This window comes from Ambystoma mexicanum, chromosome 8, assembly GCF_040938575.1.
Source record: "Ambystoma mexicanum isolate Mex_15411 chromosome 8, UKY_AmexF1_1, whole genome shotgun sequence".
Taxonomy (NCBI): domain Eukaryota; kingdom Metazoa; phylum Chordata; class Amphibia; order Caudata; family Ambystomatidae; genus Ambystoma; species Ambystoma mexicanum.
In genome coordinates this window covers 447,368,180-447,389,610 of record NC_090929.1, presented here as the reverse complement: position 1 = coordinate 447,389,610, position 21,431 = coordinate 447,368,180, and the positions used below count along the sequence as shown (strand labels likewise).

At 46.8% G+C, this 21,431-nt stretch overlaps 1 protein-coding gene across 1 annotated transcript in view; it reads right to left on the bottom strand.

Annotated features, from left to right (window-relative positions):
* The window catches only part of GPR157 (G protein-coupled receptor 157), a 191,147-nt gene that overhangs the window by 93,566 nt on the left and 76,150 nt on the right, over nt 1-21,431 (bottom strand). Inside the window, exons 4-5 of the mRNA XM_069610030.1 lie at nt 6,492-6,686; nt 3,565-3,831 (exon numbers count right to left, since the gene is read on the bottom strand). Of these exons, the coding sequence (XP_069466131.1) occupies nt 3,625-3,831; nt 6,492-6,686 (402 nt within the window). The 3' untranslated portion in view covers nt 3,565-3,624. The remainder of the gene's footprint in view (nt 1-3,564; nt 3,832-6,491; nt 6,687-21,431) is intronic.

Below are 21,431 nucleotides of genomic sequence, written 5' to 3'. Positions count from 1 at the left end.
GTTTATAAAAGATGGCTTGAAAAGTACAGACAAAGCCTGAGGCGTCTTTGTCCGTCTGCAAAGCTTTATGAAAGATGGAATGAATTGTGTACTTTTCAATCCATATTTTATAAAGCTTGAAATATGTCAAGTAATCAACAGGTTCGCCAAGGGTTTAAAACGCCTCAGCGACCTGGGGAGGGGGTGGAGAAACAAAGGGACAGGAACTTCCTCTGGAGACCCACCCCATCGTCCATCACCCCCTCCCATCAGCCCTCCTCAGGCCACCCTCCCATCCCATTAGCCCCCCCTCTCTCTCACTCACTCATGCGAGGGGTCACCACAGGAAGGGCCAGCCAGAGTGTCGCTGCTGCTGGTTGGCACTTCTGTCAGCTTGCCTGACTCAATGGTGGGCACATCTCCCATCACGACTGCAAGCGGATAATGTCTCCCGCCAACGTTATGGTGGGACCCTGGGCCCTGGCTCAACCCCACTTTTAGGCCCGGTTAAAGCACTGGATAAAAGTACAGAAAAACACAGAAGTTACACAGGAGAGACAAAGATGAATACACTGAATAAGACTGAGAAAGTATCAGGAGGCCATTGGAAAAATAGACATCCATAGGGTATCGGGTAATATTATCCCCATATATATGGTCGCCGTAAATAATATCACCGGGAAAAGGTTGTGGCGATATCATTTGGGTGACCATATATATGGGGATAATATGTCCCCTGCATGTTCCATGCAATAATGTCGCCACATTATTACATGGAACCATCCATAGAACGTTCATATTGAATGCTTCCAATGGAGAAAACCAGTAGAGAGCAGAACCAACAGCTTTTGCACTGAAAAGCAAAGAATTCAGTGGTGCCTTTCGAGCACAAAGAGGAGGAAGACAGATAAACTAGGGGGTGGGGGTCGATTGCTTGAGAAGGAGGGCAGGTAGGAGCAGTAGAAGACAACCTCTTGCTTTTTATTTCTAGGTCTGTGGCACTTCAAACTGAGAACATTGAGAGGGTGCCACAAGCAATGACCTGTCATTTTTTATTTTATCCACTGCCCCACCTCATCCTGGGCAGTTGGTGCAGCAAAAGTAACTTGAAACTTGCAGAGCAGACTACTTCAAAGGGGTTTGTGGGGTACTTCTTGAGCCTCCGCTGGATCACAAGCTAGGCCCTGACACCTTTTTTGCTAGAATGCCAATTCAAAGCACTGGTCTCATAACATGAATCAACTTGCATTGCAGGCATCGACCTATGGGTGCCAGTATTCACCATGTAAGGACTCTGTCATCCTTAGCAGACACTGGTTAATTCCGTCTTTTGATAACTTGCTGTGGACTATGAATTGATATCTTTCTCAACACTCGTGGTGTGTGACCACTCCCAAGCAGGTAGGGGACAGGTTTGCTTCAGAGAAATTTGCTCTAGGTCTCCCAGGGTGCAGTGCGATTCAGCTAGCCTTCTGGTGGCTACAAGTCAGGCTAGCCTCCACACACCTCGAGTGGCTTCCACCAAGGCAGTAGTCACATCTAGTGCCCCAACCCTAGGAACATCAGGTTAGGGGCCCTGCTCCCTTGTTTGGTAAACTGGTTTTGACCCTCCATGGCCAAATGCCATGCCCACCAGTGCCAGTGGAGGTTCCCACAATCTTGCAGCATAAATAAGAAACGGGGTAACTGCAGGAGAACCTAGAACCATGCTTATGGTTGTGGCTCAACTAGTTCCACTGCCATAGTATATTCAGCTGAACTTCAGGCAAATATGCATTTGTATTCACTAGTGTTAACAAGTACCGGTAAGGTGTCGGTGCTTGTAGGATAAAGGCACATTTCTGGGTACAATCACGAGGATGGAAAGTCACTTCATACATTATTTTGGGTGCAGAAAAGGAACCAGGAAAGTAGTTTGAACACCTGAATCTAGGGATTAGTAAGGCAGTGTCTCGGGGGGGGCCGTGTGCCGCCCTGAGCTAGTGGATGATGGGTAAAGGGTAAGCATGGAGTGGATCCTCCAGCTTCCCTGCCCATGATCCCCGGTGCCTGAATGGGAAAAGGCACAGGAGCATCAATGCACTCCCTCCACAACTAAGTCTGAAGCACTCTCTAAGAAGCTGGAAAGTGCACCTGTTCCTTTAACTGGGGTCAGATTTTTCCCCCCTAGCGCTCCTAGTGAAAGCTTCAATAGTGTTACCAGTGAGCCTGCAACATCAGAGGTTATTTCAGAACTTATCAAGGAATGCTTTGGATACAATACTTGCAGCTTGGCTAGTATAACGTGCAAAACAAAGTTACTGAAGAATTGTCCCCCGGAAGAGAAATCTCTCGCCATGGATAGAATCTTGCTGTTTCACCACGCACAGAGTTCCCACACAAGAAAGGAGTTTCAATCCCTTACTCAGCAAATAATCCACCTGCAGGAGGACCAGAAAATCTAGAAGCCGCATAGACGCCACTAAAGAAAAGTTAGAGGATAAGTTCCAAGAAGGCGGGCAGCCCCGTTATAGGCTTAGTCCCGCTCGTTAGACCCCCAAATCCTCCCATGTGCAACCATAAACAACCACCAATAACAGCTCTGTCCCAATTATAATAGTCGGTGCAGCCCTTTACCAGGAGTTGCACCCAGAGGGAGGAGGAAAGAAGATAAAACCTAGAGGCTCCAGTCAGAGTGGGTGGAGAAGGGTGTGGCAGGAGGTTGGAAAAGTGTTGGAGACCAATATGAGTAGATATAAGTAGGTGAGTGGTGGCGAAGACAGGAGGAGGAGGAGGAGGTGGTGGTGGTGGTGGGGGTCTGAGGAGAGGAGGGTCTGAGGAGATGAGGGACTGACGAGAGAAAGGTTGGCTCAAGGCGAAGAGCGAAACAGGATCTTGAAGAGGAACATGGAGAGAAATGGTCAATCAATTTGCATTCACACAGTACAAAAAGCACCCAATCATGCCCTATAAGTGAAGGATTGGTGAGGATACTTGAAAAGTGGAAACGTGCTGCCTCCAAACTAAACCAACCTATTTCTGCCAGTGAAGATTTTAAAAAGGTACCTTTATTTATTCAGGACAGTCTATGAGCTTTGTTAATCAGAGCTTGAAAGTCAATGAATTTCAGTATTTAAAAATCCATTATTAGTTCAAGGCTACAGCACAACTGGTAATCTCAAGTGCAATATTGTACGTTTAGAGCGAGTGGTTCATCACAGACAAATCCAGTTAGGAAAGCAGGGTATTTTTGCAGGCAGAGCTCTGGGAGAATATGGGGCCCAAGCATCCCAGGGCAGCCTCTCTTTACTGTATGATATATATTATGGAGGGCAGTGCCCAGATTCAAAGGGGACCTTTAACCTTCCACATTTTCTCTACCTTGACACTAAAGAACAATATACTAGTCTAGCCATCTATATAGACCGTTTGCTCCTTGAAGAACTACTTTCTTCAAAGTAGGTTTCCCTCTCCCAGTGTCCAATGAAGTGTGCCCTACGTGCATTTTTCTGCAGGAAACCCCATTTGATCTGGGACATCTAAAGATGATGTTGGCTTAAAATGCCCCCCCCCCGCATGCGCCCCTCACACGCCCCTGTAACTCACAGTTCAGTGGCTCCCAGTCCAGCCAAGATTAGCACCATACTCTTTGACCCAGACGACACTTCAGGCTCTTTGGGGCAAATCATCCTCCAACAAGTCATCAGATTCCTCTGTGTACGGGGGAGCCGGGTCTGGTGCTGGGGTCGCCAACCACCACGAGCCGGGACAGTGGTGGCAGCAGGCACATGCGAACAGCCGTCTACGCACCACTGCTGTGCACAGGACGAACATGATGCAGTTAGCACCACCCTGGAAGGTGTTCCCAATACCCTGCACAAAGGGAAGGAAAAGTAATTTAGGACAAAGGGGTGGTGAACGCTGCGGGGGTAGGAGGGTTATTCTGTAAATACACACACACACACACACACACACACACACCTCCCTTTACTTGTAATAGTAATGCCAATTTCAGAAGTTTCAAGCACATGAGAGGGAGAGGTGAAGATGTAGAAGCAATGTACATACACAGGCCCATGGCTTAAGCTGCTGCTACCTCTGTCTCCTGCGCACACAGGATGGCATCTGTTGAGGCCATAAATTTATTACCGCAGACGCTGCATGTACTATATTGCTGCAGGTCATGCAGAATGTAAATTACTGCAATTCCCAGATACCCAATTGCTTCTACCACCTGCATGAAGTGCATTGCATACACACCTAAAGAGGCTACATTGCATACACAGAACTGTAGCTGCTACGGTACGACGTCCTTTCATCGTCTGCCTTTTCATCCCCAGGCTTTTCAAAGTGCACATTCCATCGAATGTGCTCATCGAATTTTTTATGGGGGGGTGGGAAGGGGCAGATAAGGGTTTGGGTGGGTGGGCAATGGCAAAAAATAATTGTGGGAGGGGGGGTTTGGGGAGTACGCCCCACACAAAAAAAGAAACAAATGGTGAGCACATTCGATGGAATGTGAACGTTAAAAAGCCTGGGGATGAAAACTGAGGCGATGAAAGGACATGGAACCTCTGCTACTGCCATACACAGGCAACAAAAACCAAGACGCTGCTCTATTTTAATGGGTGTTGCATGGCATACGCAGAGTGCTTTAAGTGGGATGAAAAATCAATGTGGGGTTACCAAAAACATTGCATTCCATATTTATAGAGATCACAGAAAAGCAATGCGTTTCTGGCACAAAAAACCCTACAAAATGTAACGGATAACAGAGCAGAGGAAATGGGTCTTTGACAATGGGGTAAGACAATGGGACTTGAAAAATGTTGCAGGGAAAGGTGGAAATATAAACCAGGGACGAGAACAGGACAGAATAACATAGGGCGGGATGGTGGAGGAAGTGCTAAATTAAGGATGGGGGGGTGGGGTTAAGGAAAAGTGCTGTGGGCTGTCCATGAGGGTAGGGAGAGAAGGAAGGAGGGTGGAGTAACGTAGAGTGCTAGGAAACAGGTTTTCCAGAAAGGAGGGCTTTGAGGTTGGATTTAAATAGTGGTAGAGTTGGAGTAGTATGGAGAGGAGGTGCGGGGGGGGGGGGAAGAGAGCAGAAATACAGGGGGGCTAGAGTTGTGGCAAGGAGGTGAGCCGTGGATAATTGTAACAAGCAAACGGGATAGTAGGGAGTGAGATGAGCAGATAGTTAAGGTGGGGCAAGTCCATGGATAAGAGGTTTGTACTTTGTTCTTTGTTTCATAGATAGCTAGTCAATCTGGCAACAGGCAGAGGAGGTAAGGTGAAGGGAGTAAGCTTTAAAAGTGGGCATACGTGCATACTATGAAGTGGGGGACTTTGTCCAGAGATGAAAAACCACAGTAGTCCAATCTAGAAAAGACTAGAGGAGATTAGCGGTTTAGCAGTATTGAAATGAAGATGACAGATTTCTAGATTGGGGTGGTTGAATCTGGTTTCAGTGGCAGATTCAGAGATTAAGAGCGAGAAGTTATAAGATGGGTTGAAGATGACACCAAGGTTATGAGCAGAAGCAGTGTAAGGAAGTCAGGGAAGAAGAGATGAGGGGGTCGGGGGGAGTGGACGAGATGGTCCATTTGGCTGGGAAGTAGAAAACCTCTGTTAATGAAGTTGAGCATAAGCAAGTGGGAAGTCATCCACCTTTTGATGGCAGGGCGGGAGAGCGACACAAAGAGGGAGAGGGGCACAAAGAGGGAGAGGGGCACAAAGAGGGAGAGGGGCACAAAGAGGGAGAGGGGCACAAAGAGGGAGAGGGGCGCAGGACAAGGGTGCAAAGAGAGCGATAGGGGACACAGAAACAAGGGCACAGAGAGAGGGAAAGAGGGGCGCAGAGGAGGCGTGGGGGAGAGAAAAAGGAGATCGAAAGTGCACTGACCGAGGCATTTAAAGGGAGAAAAGCAGAGGGCGGAGAGAGCGACAAGGAAGGAGAACAGATACTACAAGACTGCACTGGCAGGAAGAGAGGGCATATATCAGAGTGCTCGGACACCAAGAAAGAAATTGACACACTACACAGAGAATAAAGAGCGCATCTTACAATATGCACATTTAAATAGGGACTGGGTATGAAGTGAGTTACCTGGGCACAATGTTAATGTGACAGTCTGCCCGTGACAGTCTGCCCAAGGTTTCTAATGGAGTATTAAACTAATACAAAGAGGTCACAAGACGTGTGAAATTCCCTCCAAAGAGCTTCCTGGTCCCCATGTTCCCACAAAACTTAAACACAAGACGGACCAGCATGTCATTTAGTTTCTTATTCCATTTTGTAGACAGATTTTTGGGCAGCATGGAGGTGATGCAGGGACTATTAGCAGAACGAGTCACTCACCCTACCTGGTAGTAAGCATCCACTGACACCAAAGACAAAAGATGTGCACTTCTAAAACTCCTAATCAACCTCTGACCCATCTGTGCGAGTTACTCCAACCAGTAGCAGGGGTTGCCCACCATGACCCTCTACACACAGCACTAGCCCATGACTGGATTGAGCAGGAACGTACGTGGAGGACAACCAGCAGGGAGTAGTTCACAGCAGGGGAGTTGCAGAGCGTCAGGATAAAGCGCACAGTGCTCCAGATGCGTAGGACGATGAAGATGAGTGGGATGAAAATCAGTTTCTTGTCTGCGATGGCAGTCCGAGGTGGGCAGGCCGGCGCGGAGGCCAGAATGGGTCTGTATTCGGATAATGCGTCATGCTGGAAAAGAAGTGGATATTGATCAAAAGACATGGATCACCAACAATGAAGCACTATATAAAGTTGACATACCAATCGTCCAACCAGTGACTAGCACTGAGCCCATAGAGCCCACCATCCAATGAGGAACAGGCATCAGCTACAAACCAATCAGTGAGGAGTATATAGTACCAACACCAGCCAACTAGTGAGGACCACTAATTGTTGCCACCAAACACCCACCAATCAAAGAGAACCCACAATCACGAGGAGGATAGAGCATCCACCAAAAAGCCAGGGAACAGCATACAGACCCCAACCAATCTATAAGTGAGATGGACCGCCACATCTATTGAAGAACACAAATCTATGTCCAGCCAGTGTGGGACAGAGACCGTTAACTAGTCAGGAAAACAAACCATTCACCAACCAACCACAGATCACTCATAAACTAGCAAGCATGAAGCACAGGACACTCACAAAATCAATAACGTGGGGCATATAGCACCAACCATCCAATCAACGAGGGGAATGCAGCAGCCACTACTAAATGAGTGAATGGAAAGCAGCACTTTCCAACCACCCAGTTAGGAATAGAAAACCATAACCAACAAGCCAGTAATGGTCAGCCAATTAACCCTTGTAAAGCTCCTGAACCTACGAACTGGTCATTGATTGGCATAGAATGCCCTACCATCATTCAGTGATCAAGGTGCACAGAGCTCACTTTGCCCATTCAGTGAGGGGCATAATGGACCCACCATCCAGCCAATGTAGGGAACAGAGCAGCTATAATCTGAGCGAGGAGCAAGCAGGGCACCTACCAACCAACATAACAGTGATCAGTATGGAGATCCCACCAAATAACCAACCGATGGCAAGTGGAGAGTGTGCAATCACCCCAAACGGCAAGGGCCAACAAGCATCCAGCCAACTAATAAGTATGCCGGAAAACCCACCAACCACAAATAGGAGTTTGGGGTGCACACATGGGACCTTTTTGTACACATTTTTATTCACTTATTGATGGTGTTAAAACAAGGGTGCCCAGTGGTGGAGGTTCTCAGTATAGAACCTAAAACTTTAACTCTATGTCAAGTGTATTTGCATCATATAAGAACGCGTGTGCATCAAAAAATACTTGGAAAATAGGCTCTTCCACTCCCCTCTACCATCAGCTGTAGCCAGAGGGACTTTAATTCCTAAATCAACAGTCCATTCTGCAACTTTTGCCTCTGCTTTACAGCTATGCAGCATGCAGAAACTTGACTGAACATTGCGACTGTCACACACAACCCTTATACCTTATATAATATAGGTCACACACAATCTACCACCCTTAAAGTGGCAAATCAAGACAATGTCTACTTGATTGAGTTCTATCGCTGTGATAAAGATTCACCTCTGGTACAGGCACACCATCAATTGGAAGGGTATATTTCACAGTAACATAACCCAATGCACCATCATGCATGGCAACAGGACACACTCAACCAAAAAGGCGGTCTTCATTCCAGAACCCTTGCAATCATACATTTAGGTATGCATCTGCTATAGTGAGACACACCTGGTTTAAAGTACAACCAAGGCCATACAGCTAGCAGATTGAGTGCTAAACAGGTGCAGTAACAGAACAAATCTAACCAATAAGGAGTATGAAGAATGAACCAACCAGTGAGAAGCATGGAATGCCCGTAAACCAATCAGTAAGTCATATGGGGCACATGCCATCTAGTCAACTAGAGAGAAGCATTGAAATCCTATAAACCGACCACCAAGGAGCACAAAGCTCCCAATCCAACAATCGAGAAAAGGTATTCAGGGGTGGACTTTCCTTTACTCACCAGAACAATGCTGGGTTGCCAGCTGCATAAAAGTATCCACTGCTGGCCCCCTGCTGATTTAGGCATTCCTATGTTGTTGAGGTTCTAAACTGGGTTGCAGTGTCATTATGCACAGGATGTTGTGCCATTCCAGCCTGCTTCTGGGAGTATCACATAACCACCAAAACATGAGTGAGGTAGAGAGCTTACAAATATGCAAGTAAGGAGCACCAGCCAATCAAGGAGCAAAATAATCCTGGCTCGTAATGCGTCTTTCTGCTGGCCATGCCTAGCAATTCGATGTGTAGTACACATGTGTGAGAAAGTTCTGTGCCTTTCTATGGGGATATCTATTGGGGTGATCCAAGGGACCGGGGATGTCTCCACTTTCCCAAAGAAAGCGGACAAAGGACCCGGAGGTGGTTTGGGCTGGATCCCTCGATCACCCCCATTTATCCCCAGTACTCCGACCTAACATCCACAGGTTCTTGCTGCACCCTTCAATAGGTATAACGGAGATCCTCCGCAGAAAATGGGGGGCAGGGGTTACACAAGAGTCACACTCCCATTCTAGGTGCAAAGGCTTAAAGCACAGACTCCATGGAACACTGGCCCCATTAGAATTACTCCATGCCAGTAGGAGTGGAAGGTTCATCTCTAGGGTGGTGCGCACCGACTGGAACCCTTCTCGAATACTTGAAGTAGTGGGACCCCAGTTCTGGGACACCATTTACTCCCCAGCACTTCTGTATTTATTTCAACCTGCATTGCACTCCTGATCCTGCACAAAGCACCAGGAAAGACTATGAAGGGCCGCTTACAAGAACCTCTACACCACCCCTATCGTTGGGGTAATGACAGTGTAGATTTTGATAGCTTATAATTTTAGTGAAGTACTTTTGTAGCTGGGATCCCAGGTAGGTCTTGAAAATTCGCACATCATTGTGATCTAACTGGGTCCAAAACCTCATCTGGCGGCCTACAGTTCGGTTTGTGATTTGCTTGTGTGTAAAAGTTTAACGATCAGCCAGTCTCTATCCTAAGAGCAGTTTGATCTCAGTGCTGCTTGTGGCCAATTTGGCATTTTATGGAGTTCTTTGTAGACAGTTGCAGTGTTGAGCAAGTGCTAATGCAGTTTGTGCTAAATTTGTTTGTTGGAGGATTTGTGTTAAGATATAGGTTTGTGTTGCAGTAACCACAAACGGGAAAGGACAAAAAGATGATAGGCGAGGACAAGTAGATGATTTTAAAACCATATTTAAAACAAACCACATTTTATTGTACATGTCATAACACATACACATTTGCAAAAATAGTGAAGTGTCCAAACACAAATGAATGACATAATATACAAAATCAATCACATCAGTGCATTAATAAGCCTAATCGATCGGATAACACATTAATGAATCATTTATTTCAAAAGCACTCAGTGTTATGTCCCACCCACCAGTGATGCATTTACCATAAGGCCAACTAGGCCCAGGCTGCAGATTGCTACTGGAAAAACATGTATATAGCAATTCATTTAATTTAACTTGCTATTTTATTAAATTAAAGATATTTTTTCTTAAAATGTGGCCGATTCACAACACAGCATGAATGATTTCAAGCTGTTAGCAGTCATTGCACTCTGTTGCTATCCAAACTTGTATATATGCTTCATATTTACAAAAGCTTTATTGTTAGTGACTTTTCTTAAAAAAAGAAAAAAGGAAATGTGCACCAAACCCAGCACGCATTAGGTATTCAGCAATTCAATCATACAACTCTCACCTACATACCTGATCGATATACACCTCTTTGCCCATTCTTATGTTCCCAGAATGCTCCTTTATATGCAAAGTAGCCAGAACCTCATGGTATATTGGTGCCACCCCATTGTCATTAACGTTCGTGCTAATCAACACATACACACACTATACGTTAAGCAACTACTTTTATGTTCAAATACATGACATGCATTTTTCATACCAGTTTGAAAATGGGGTTTATCCCTCCAGAAAAGTGGAGGTTAAAAATGATGCATCATTTTACAATGTTAAACCTATGCTTAAGTCAAACACGGAGCTCCCCAGGGTATTACACAAAGGTAATGTTGTGCTGAAAAGCCCGACTCAGTTCCACCTTTGGGATATTGGGTATTTTAGACAACAGCACAAGTAGCGATGATGTCAAAAGTATTCACCACTTAATTGGTTATAAAAACTACAGGGAATGCTGTCGCTTCCCTCCCATGAATGTTCAGGGTCGCCCATATCCATTACTCCACCATGAGAATGCACAGCCAAAAGGTTCCAAGAACCTTCTGCAACTGTCTTTACTCCAATTAGGTGTTTATGCCCAGCAGAGTTTACAAATTTCACTTGGGATTTTGCCATCTATTAATGGTGCTCCAGCCCAAGGGATTAGCGGTACATGGGCTGCAGCAGGTGGTAACTTTTCATCTCCTTTACGCCCCCTGCTAACACCTGAGCTGTAAACATGAGGAGGTTTAGCTCTTTTTGTAATACATCTCTTTTTTTTGTTGAAAACTTTATTTATTGAATTTTGCAACAAGTGAAACAGAAAAAACAAGAACCGCTCCTCCCTCCCTTCAATCCCCTCCAATCTCCATCCCCTTCCACCCCCGGCCCCCAGACAACAAGCCTCAGCTTCCCAAATCATCATTCCACTGGATAAACATATCACGATCATTGTAGGTCCAACAGTCTCAGGCGCTGCGTGCACCATATCACCCTAAAGTCATCTTTAAGAAATTCCAACATTTCGCCCCAGTCCGCCGCAAAGTTCTGTAGTTTGTTGAAAATGGTATAAGTCACCCATTCCAGAGCCACTATTTTCCACATCTTCCGGAGCCAGTCCTGGAACACAGGGACCTCAACGCTCTTCCACCTCTGTGCTATTAACATCATAGCTGCCAACGTCAGCATCACCTTTGCTTTCTCCCTCCCTCTAGGTTCACCCGCCACCTCTTTTGTGCGGATGCCAAAGAGAATGCGCACCGGTGTTCTATCATCCCCCGGGCCAAAGACCAGATCTTGTGCTTTCCGTATCTCCCCCCAAAATGGTGCAATCTTTGGGCATGACCACCAAATATGCTCCGCTGTGCCTACCAGGCCACATCCCCTCCAACATTTCTCTGAAACCGTGGGGTACATCCTATGAAGCCGAGCGGGGGTATAATGCCACCCATACAATATCTTGTACCAGGTTTCTTGTAATTGAGATGTCTTGGCCATTTTAGGGACCTTTCTCCATAGACTCTCCCAATCTGATCTATCAATCTCCTTCCCCAATACCCGTTCCCATTACCGCATAAAGGGCCACTGGATGCCCGCATTCGCACTGCTCAAAATCTTGTAAATCTTAGAGATCAGGCCTTTCGATCCATCATTAGTGAGGAGAAACCTCTCAAATAGCGTTGGGTCTCGGGTGGCCGCCTTTTTAACCCCTGGATGCATAACCCAATGCCGAATTTGTGCATACCGCAAACTCTCGCTTTCATGGATGGCGAATTCCCTCTTACAGTCTTGAAAAGACAACAATTCCCCCTCCCTGAACATATCCGCCAGTTTCCTGCAACCACCTTCCTGCCACTGAATAAATGCCCCTTTCTCCATTACCAAAGATAGGAGTGAAGGGAGTTGGAAATGTAGTTATGCCCCCCGAGCCCGTCAGTGTATCCCAGGTATCCGCCATAAGCTTAGTAATAGCGCTCTCGTAGAGATGCTGGGGCCTGAGCGATTTGGGAAGCCATAGAATTTCTGCTAGGTTGCGATGCACCACCGCCCTGTCCATCCTCACCCACAGTTTATCTGTTAACCCCTTGTCGTCCAACAGCCATTCCCTGATGACACGAAGTTGTGCAGCCTCATAATATCGCCAAAAATTCGGCAGCGCCAGCCCCCCCCCCCCTCACCCTTGGCCGCCGTCAGGAGCCTAAAGGCCACCCTAGACCTTTTCCCTTCCCAGATGAACCCTTTGGTGAGCGAATCTAACTTTTTAAAAAAGGTTGACGGGATAGACAGCGGGACAGCCTGGAAGAGATAAAGGAGCCTTGGAAACGTGACCATCTTCACCGCGGCAATCCGCCCCACCCAAGACACCCGGAGCTCTCTCCACTTTTGGAAGTCCTTTTTTACCGCTTTGAGCAGCGGGGGGAAGTTAGACGCATACCACCCTGTTAAAGCTGCTGTGATTTTCACCCCCAGGTACCTGATCCCTCCCTGGCTCCACATAAACTGCAAACCCTCCTTTAACCTGTCCCGTTCCTCAGCCCTTAATGTCAGATTCAGCACTTCTGACTTGTTGGTGTTAATCTTCAAGCCCGCTGCCTCCCCAAAAGCCTCCAACAAGCTCACACTCGCTTGAAGCGATTCCCTTGGTGCAGTCAACATCAACAACATATCGTCCGCGAAAGCTGCGACCTTCTGCTGCTTTCCTCCGAAAAGGATGCCCTGAATCTCTCTGGTCTCCCTGATTGCTTGGAGGAGAGGTTCCAAGTAAATCGCGTAGAGTATTGGGGAGAGTAGACAGCCTTGCTTAGTTCCTCGCCGCAGACTTATTCGCCTAGAGGCCTTCCCATTAACCATCACCCTAATGTTGGGGTCATGATAATTAGCTCAAACCATCTTCATAAAGTCCCCCCCACAGCCCATCCTTTTCATTACTTGAAACAGAAAAGACCACTCCACGCGCTCAAAAGCCTTTTCCAAATCTAGTGCCACCAAGACCACGGGAGTGTTCGTCTTTTGGACTTTTTCGACTATATGGGCCACACGCCTGATGTTGTCTGATCTTTGTCTACCTCTAATGAACCCGGCCTGGTCAGGGTGGATCAAGCTCGGGAGGATGGACTCGAGACGGCTCGCCAGAATCTTAGTGTATATCTTTGCGTCAATATTAATCAAGGCAATCGGGCGATATGAGGAACTTTCCTCTGGGTTTTTATTAGGTTTGAGGATGAGGGTGACCTTTGCCTCCTCCATGAAGGGGGTAACCCTACCCGTTTGCCTAAAAGAGTTAAACAGGGAAGTCAAATGTGGGGCTAGCTGCGTAATAAACAATTTATAAAACTCAGCGGTATAACCGTCTGGGCCGGGAGCTTTGTGCGCCGGAAGAGCCCTGATCACCTTTCTCACCTCCTCTTCCGAGATTTCTTGATTGAGGGCTTCCTGCGTATTCCTACTAATTTCCCCCAATTTCACCTTTTGTAGGAATGCCTCCCGACTTTCGCTCCGGGGGCCCTGGGAGGCGTACAGGGAGTCACAGTATTCCGCAAAAGCCTCCTGTAAATCCTCTTGCCTTGTAACTCGAGCACCAGACTCCGATTTCAGCGCTGTGATTGCATTTCTTGCCCTATTACCCCTTAATAAGCGAGCTAATAGTGCATCCGGCTTATTGGCTTTCATGTAGTATTTCTGCCTCACAGCCAGGAGGGCACCCTCAGCCTTCTTAGTGCGCAAGAGTTCCAACTGACCCACCGCTTTTCTGTACACCCGCATTGCTGCCCGGGAGGGGGTATCGCCCGCCGCTTGCCTAGCGGCCTCCACCTCGTTTTCTAGCTGGGCCTCTAGTAATTTCAAAAGCTTCGCTCGGTGAGCCGCCGCAATCAGGTCCCCTCTAAGAGTGGCTTTAAAAGCATCCCACCTAATCCCCTCCTCGGTGTCCTCCTTCCTATTAGTACTGAAGAATAATTTGATCTTCTCTTCGATATCCCCCCTAACCTCCGGATCCCTCACTATGGCCTCTGGAAATTTCCAACCCCACAGACCCTTTGCCCTCTGGCCTATGTCTAAGACCATAGAAACTGTTTTATGGTCCGCTATTCCTATAGGCCCAGTATGTACCTCACGAATACTACCCACCAGGCCTGCCGAGACCCAAATGTAATCAATTCTGGACTGCGAGCCGTGAGCCCCCGATAGAAAGGTGTGGCCTTCCTCATCCCCCTTGCATTCCCTCCAAACATCGCGTAGCCCCACCCTACCAATCCTGTCCTTCATCTCCGCGGACATTACTGCTCCTCCCCCGTATGCGCACTGTCCCTCCCGTGCCTCTCCCTGTCCCATGCAATATTGAGGTCGCCCATAAGGACGATCTGGCCCCATGCTCCTCTAACACCTTCAGGACTCGATGCAAAAATTGCTCCTGACCCGAGTTAGGGGCATACACTACTGCAACTGTGTATTGGGCCTCTTGGTACTTTCCCCCCTGGCTATTATATACCTCCCTTCTTTATCCCCAATCTCTTCGCAGACTCTGAAATCCACTGTGTTCCGAATGGCTAGGGCCACCCCCCTTGCTTTGCTAGGGCCTGAGACGTGGATGATCCAGTCAAAGCCGCGTAACTTTAATCCACGCTGGTCCCTGTGAATCAAGTGCGTCTCCTGAAGCCCCATAATGTCCGGCCCCTCCTTCTGCATAAAATGCTCCAGCTTCTTCCTTTTAAGAGGGGTATTCAACCCCCTCACGTTATGCGTTAGCCACTTAAGCGAATTCCTAATGATGTTTGGTCGCCACACTTGGTAACCTCTTATTTCCGCTCCCCCCAGTTGATTGCTCGTTGCCCTTCCCCCCCCAAACACTCCCCTTTGTCCCCCCTCCAATCCCACCCCTGAAGGATAAAACCTTCCTGCACTCTCTCCACTCGAAATGGCTGCTCCGCCAGTAACCCCAACGCTTTCATCCACCTTTTAGAGGCCCACCACCCCTATCTCTGAGCATTTTACATAGGGATTTGTTCACTTTTGTGCCCTCCCTTCGCCAGGTTTTCCTGGATGCTGCAGATCTTTGTCCTTTGGTTCTTTCCTTCGTTTATCCCCCACAGTTGTCCACTCCGAAGATCTAGATCTAGATTGGCCAGTTGTGTTTCTTGGCTTCGAGCTCGAAGGGGCATCCTCCAGGTCCACGCGCAACAGGTAGGCTCCTTCTTGAAGTAATGTAATCCGCCTCTGGGCACCCTCCCATTCAAAGAGCAGACCAAATGGAAAGGTCCATTTGTATCGTATAGCTTTATCGTTCAAGATCTTCAGTAGCGGGCCCATCTGCCTCCTCTTCAGGAGTGTACTGCTCGCCAGATCCTGAAACAGTGCGATCTGTTGACCCTCGAACATAATGGGTTCCTTTAATCTTGCCACCCTGAGAACCACCTCCTTCTGAGCATACCTTGCGAAAGCTGCCAGGATGTCCCTCGGCCTCGCTGATTGGCCCTTGGACAACCGCCCCGTTCTATGCACCCGATCTAGCTCGAGCTTTCCCGGCTCGCTCTCACCCAGGATATTGGCAAAAATGCCTTGAAGTGCCTCTTAAGTTCTTGTCCTGTACCGTTTCCGGCAACATTTTCACTCTGATGTTAATTCTGTGGGATCGGTTTTCCAAATCCTCCATCTGCGTCTCTAAGTTTCTGGTGGCAGTGTCCGGCCTTTCAATCGCTTTGCTATGGCAGTGGTGTCCTTATCCACTTCTTGGAGGCCTCGCTCTAGGGTATCTGTTCTTTCGCCCAGTTGACGCATTTCTTGTTTCATTTCTCCTAGGGCTTCATTAAGGTCTGCTCGCATCAACTGGAATTGCTTCTGAAAAGTCTTCGCTAGATTTTGTAAGGCTTGTAACTCCCCTAGGAATTCTTGCCTATGCATAATTGCCATGTCCTCTGCATTCCCCTGGGAGGTGCCCTCTCCCACCATCTCTCTAGGGGGACCGCTTCCTTCCTTCCAGGCCTGCGCCAGCCACAGTTCATGGAGGGTGCCATGGTTATCTCCTGGGGCCTGAGGCGCCCTCCCCTTGATCTTTGTGGTCATTCTGCCCGCCTCACCTCTCCCTGAATACATTCTCTTTTTAAAGTTATAACTGCAACATTTACATTTCATATGTAAAATAGAACATTTAACAAGGCAGCATGTAGAAATGTATTTATGTTGCCAGGAGCATTCCAGGAGGTACTCCACGTGGGTTTACAGCAGGCAACGTCGGAGAAACCAGATATCCATATTAAAACCATAATTCCTGGTTCCAATCCTCCATCACTTGTGTCCAGTTGGCAGACATCTTCTTATGTTCTCCTCGCTTTTATGAAGATTGTTCTCTGATCCAATACAAAATAGGCAGCTGGTCTCAGCAAGTACCTCTAATGCACTCAACTGTAGAACACACTGCCATCTCCAAACTCTGGCCAGCTGACACATCAAAACACTATTTCAACTACAACAACATAGAAGAGAACAGGCTTGACTTGGGATAAGAAATCCCATCAGCCTTACAAATGTCCTTGTGTTCTTATGGAGCAGAAATGGGACAAGATGGTGGTGCAGGTGTAGACTGGCGACAAAGTTTGTTGAAGGGATGTAATCTGGCGAAGGTGCAGACTCTGGCAGAGGCGGAGTAAAGTTTGGGAGGGAGGGGGATGCATGCAATTAGTTAGGACTAGGGCTGCGGAAATCCTAAATATGCCACTGGCCCCAGCCCAACATGTTTCGGTCCATAGGACTGTCAATAACGGACATTGCAGCATTATAACCACTGAGGAAAGTATCTCATTAACAGTAGATGCTCCTTCTTAAATTTGAATGTTTCATCTAAAGGTCTCTATCCTGCCAAAAAGAAGAATTGTATTCTGCCGAAATGAATTATAGCCAGTCAGACATATGTTGTATAGATGTAACAAACCATCCACTTGATGACGGCACATAGAAAACAATTCTAAAGACAACAATAAAACAAACATTAAACCACTCAATGTGTGCTCTCCTATTAAACTTTGCTTGGTCAATACCACATTTAATTGAAACTAAATTTCACACCTCGAAAAACACCCAACAATACCTGATAACACTTGACAGTGTTGGTAAGTTTAACCAATTCGGACTCACTTCAAATGTGCAAACTTGTAAACGATTCCAGACATACTGAATCCATGAAACCAATATGAAACAAATGCACACAGGGTAGTAATCCTCATAATACATATCTCTTGAAAATCACCACCACTAGAGCACCGCCTAGCGTGAGATCAAGAGGTACAGATCTCTGCTTGTTAGTATCAAAAAGGTAGTGCCTCACAATTCCCACATAATTCACAACCTTGTGAGGTCACCCTTAATGTTGCATCAAGTACCTAAAGTACCTCAGGATAGTACAAACCTTAATTCTGCTTGCATAGTAAAAGTTCCCCAATACCGGCACGCATTAGAAAGGCACAATGTTTCCAATAGTGAATGATTGATTTAGAAGAGGTGTCACAGCTCAGGGAGTTCCTAAACAAAAGGCAATACGCTCCTCTTTACTAAGGAAGCTACACAACGGATTAAAAGCACAAAAGCACTAGTGAGCAACTCAGTCAGTGACTAGACAAGAAGGTTACCACATGGGAGGCAAGCTTATTCGTTTTCTACGGCATGAAAACATCCGACATTTTGAACAAGGCACAGAGGCTTTTACAGCCTCTCAAGTTACTCCGTAAGCGCATCTTACAACTAGTCACATGAACACATGAAAACCATCAAGAGCATCATTCCGATTAATCATAATGGAAATCAATTCCAAGTCATTAGACCGTTAAACAGAAAAAACAAAATGCCATTTCTTGCAAACCCCAGGCCTGAAAAAAATAATGCACGGTGCCATCCTCGTTTGGAACCACAATGGACAGCAGCCTCACACTGAAACTGCAGGCAAAAGCCAGTGAGAAGCTGATTTTTCTGCTTTTCAAACCCACCACCACAGCACTGCACACTTGCCACTGGCTCTCCAGCAACAAAATACATCATCACCGCCCTTACCATTGAAATGGCCCAGTTGTCATCACAAGGCAATTCCAACACTAAACCCCAAAGACATTGGCGGCGGTCCAGCTATTCTGCTCTAGTACCAGTTCATAGCTTCAGCTGGAAAAGGCAAGGAGGATTCTCATTCTACCTATTGGCTACTAAACCCTGGCACTCATTGCTCTTCAATTAACTGAATGAGTTTTAGACAGAAGCAGACTACGGTTTAACACAAAGAATGCCTTGCTGGTCTGCTGTTGACTCCCATTTAGGGAATACACAACACATCTACCAGTTTAAACCAGAACTTCATGACTCTCCCTGCTTTCGTCCCACAGATGAGCAAGAAGCTATAACCACCAACACATACCTCTGCAAGAATAATGGGCTAATATTCATCCCACCCTTAGATCACATACAATTTCAGCTGTCTGGTGTACTCGCCGAGTTCTTTGGCTATACCACAATAGCATATTCCATGGGGTGCTTGGTTTATCTCTCTATGGTAAAATTTGCTCAAACTATTACCCCACAGTGGCATCTCATGCATCTGTACTTGATTGTGGTTTGCCTTTGTACTTTGCCATGTCTGCATTCAAACAAACTTCTGGTATGTTTTACATCAACAATTTCGTGCCATTCAAGCATTTGTTGGCCCGCTTTTCAGAATGCCCTGGGGTTCCCAGCTGCTTTGGCAGATTCACTGGTTCCTTCCAGAGTCAGATTGTGCTCCCGCTCCTGCGGTGTGGTTCCTTCACCCGCTTTCCACTTTGGAGTGTGCGAACGTTCTTCCAGCGTCCTGTGCGCCATCACGGTCACACGCTGGCTTTCCTTTTCGGCCCAGATTGGAGAATGCCGTCTCGATCGGCCCTACATCCAGCAGTCCATGCTCAGCTCCCAGCGTCTCCACGGTCTTTCTTGGTCACAAGTGGTGGTGTTCCCCCTGTCCTGGCGGCCTTCTCCATTCCACCACCCCTGTCCGTGTGCCTCACGTTCGGTAGCCTCAGCATGGGGTTCAACGTCTTTTCCTGCACTACTCGATCCAATAGTGCGGTTGCATCTTTTAATGTTCCGCGCACTGAAGACTTGGAAAAACTAGCTTGCTCCTGTCACTTCGCACAAACTCCCTGAACATCCTTCTCGTCTCAGTACCTGGGTAGTTATGGGAGTTGAAGTACATGGATGTCATTGAACTTTTAACTCGGATGGTTTTTCTCAGAGATTTCAGATAAAGGCACATCAGCAAGAAAAGGTGTTGTGGGTGTTTGGGTCAAAAGGTGGGGGCCTGTCCAGAGTAGTGTAGAGAAAATGTTTCTCGACTTCCTCTACAAGGGGAACCATTAAATGACAATAGCCCTTTAAGGTATTGGGTGTCGGAGGGTCTTCCTCATGGGAAAGTGGGGGGATACGGTGTCTCATCCAATGAAGTCATGACATCTCCCCAGTAGTTGTCTCCTCCCATGTGATGCTCCCTCATACAGCTGCCCCAGGGTCAGGATAAGGTAGCGGCTGCCATCCCCTGGCCACATGGGAGGAGGTTCCCACCTGGAAATCCGTGAGGACTCCTTTGGATACATCACAAATGACAGGGTGTACATGGGTGTTGTCGTCAGAACATTGATTAGGTTTGCCTAGTGTTTCAGCAAGCGCTAAAGCAACGTGAACTTGCTTGGTAGCCATGAACCTTTTGGTACCAGAGGTAGCACTACCTGGGATATGGGATCACAGGTTCACATTTTTCATTACTAGGGATGCAGAAGGTAGGCTGAGAATGTTGTATTTATATAGCGTGCTTAGCCCTAAGGCATCTGGGCACATTTCTTAGAGTTACATATTTACAGTTACAGGCAGGGTATTTGTACAATTTACAACAGAATAATCACACAGGGAGTTAAAATATACAGAGACAAGCAGGGTATGTGTGATTAACAGTACAGTGTTGACAAACTTTTATAATTACATGGGAGGAGAATACTATACATGCATGGCAGAGTAGCAGGGTAAACATTACAGGCAGTTAGATGCGTAGACTGTGTAAGGCAGGTGGCTGCAACATAGAGGGTTCATTTTCGTTCAGAATGAGCCAGATTTTGCTCTCCTTACGGAATTTGTGGTAGGAAGGTTCTAGTCTGATGTTAGGAGGTAGGGCATTCCAGGTTTTGGCTGCAAGAACTAGGAAGCTTTTACCACCTGCCTTTTGCAGTTTGAACCTAGGTATGATAAGGTAGTTGGAGTGGGATGATCTGGTCTGTCTGAGGTGTTGAGTTTGAATGTGTCTCAAAAAGGTATTTGGGTGCTTGATTATGTATGCATTTGTATATGAGAGAGGGTCTTGAATTTAATTATTTGATTAATTGAGAGCCATCGAACACCATGTCTCATCTCAAAGAGTTGTCGTTTTCTAGGGAAGTTAGTTGCTGCTCTAAGTGCGTTGTTTTGAAAGATCTGTAGTTTGCGTAAGTTATGCTGACTGGTGCCTAGATATAACACATTACAGGTGTCCAACTCAGCATGAGAGCCGTAGCCAGAGTGATACAGTTGACGGGTGTCAGGAAAGGTCTACAAGCGTTAATGAGCTTACAAGTGTAAGCAGTGGTGGACGCTGTAGAATGGATTGGTCTTCCTAGCGAGAAGGTGGAGTCAATGTACGTTTTGACGTCTTTTGAGACTTTAACATTGTTGCCATCAACATCTAAATTTGCTGTCGAGTTTATGGAGTCTAGCTTGGGTTCCTACTAAGAGTAGCTCAGTCTTGTCGTCATTGAGGTACAGACCATGTTGCGCCATCCATGCTTGGATGATGAGGTAATTGTCATTAAGTCGTTGAGATTCTATGTCGTAGTTGCCTGTGATGTGTATGAGAATGTGTGTGTCATCGGCGTAGTTGGTGTAAGAAATACCTAAACTGTCTAGTTTGTCAAACAGATGCTTTGTGAATATGTTTTTAGAGTGTAGGGGAGACACACAAGCCTTTTGGGACCCCACATGTGACAGTCAATGGAGATGCAGAAGCCGTTGGTGCAAACACTCTAGTTCTGTTGTTGAGAAACGATTGGATCCATGTAATTGCGTCACTGGAAAAGTGGGCTGCTAGAGAGAGATGGTTACAGAGGGTTTTATGGTCAACGAGGTTGAAAGCAGCAGATAGATCGAGTAGGAGAAGTAGGACAAGGTTGCCA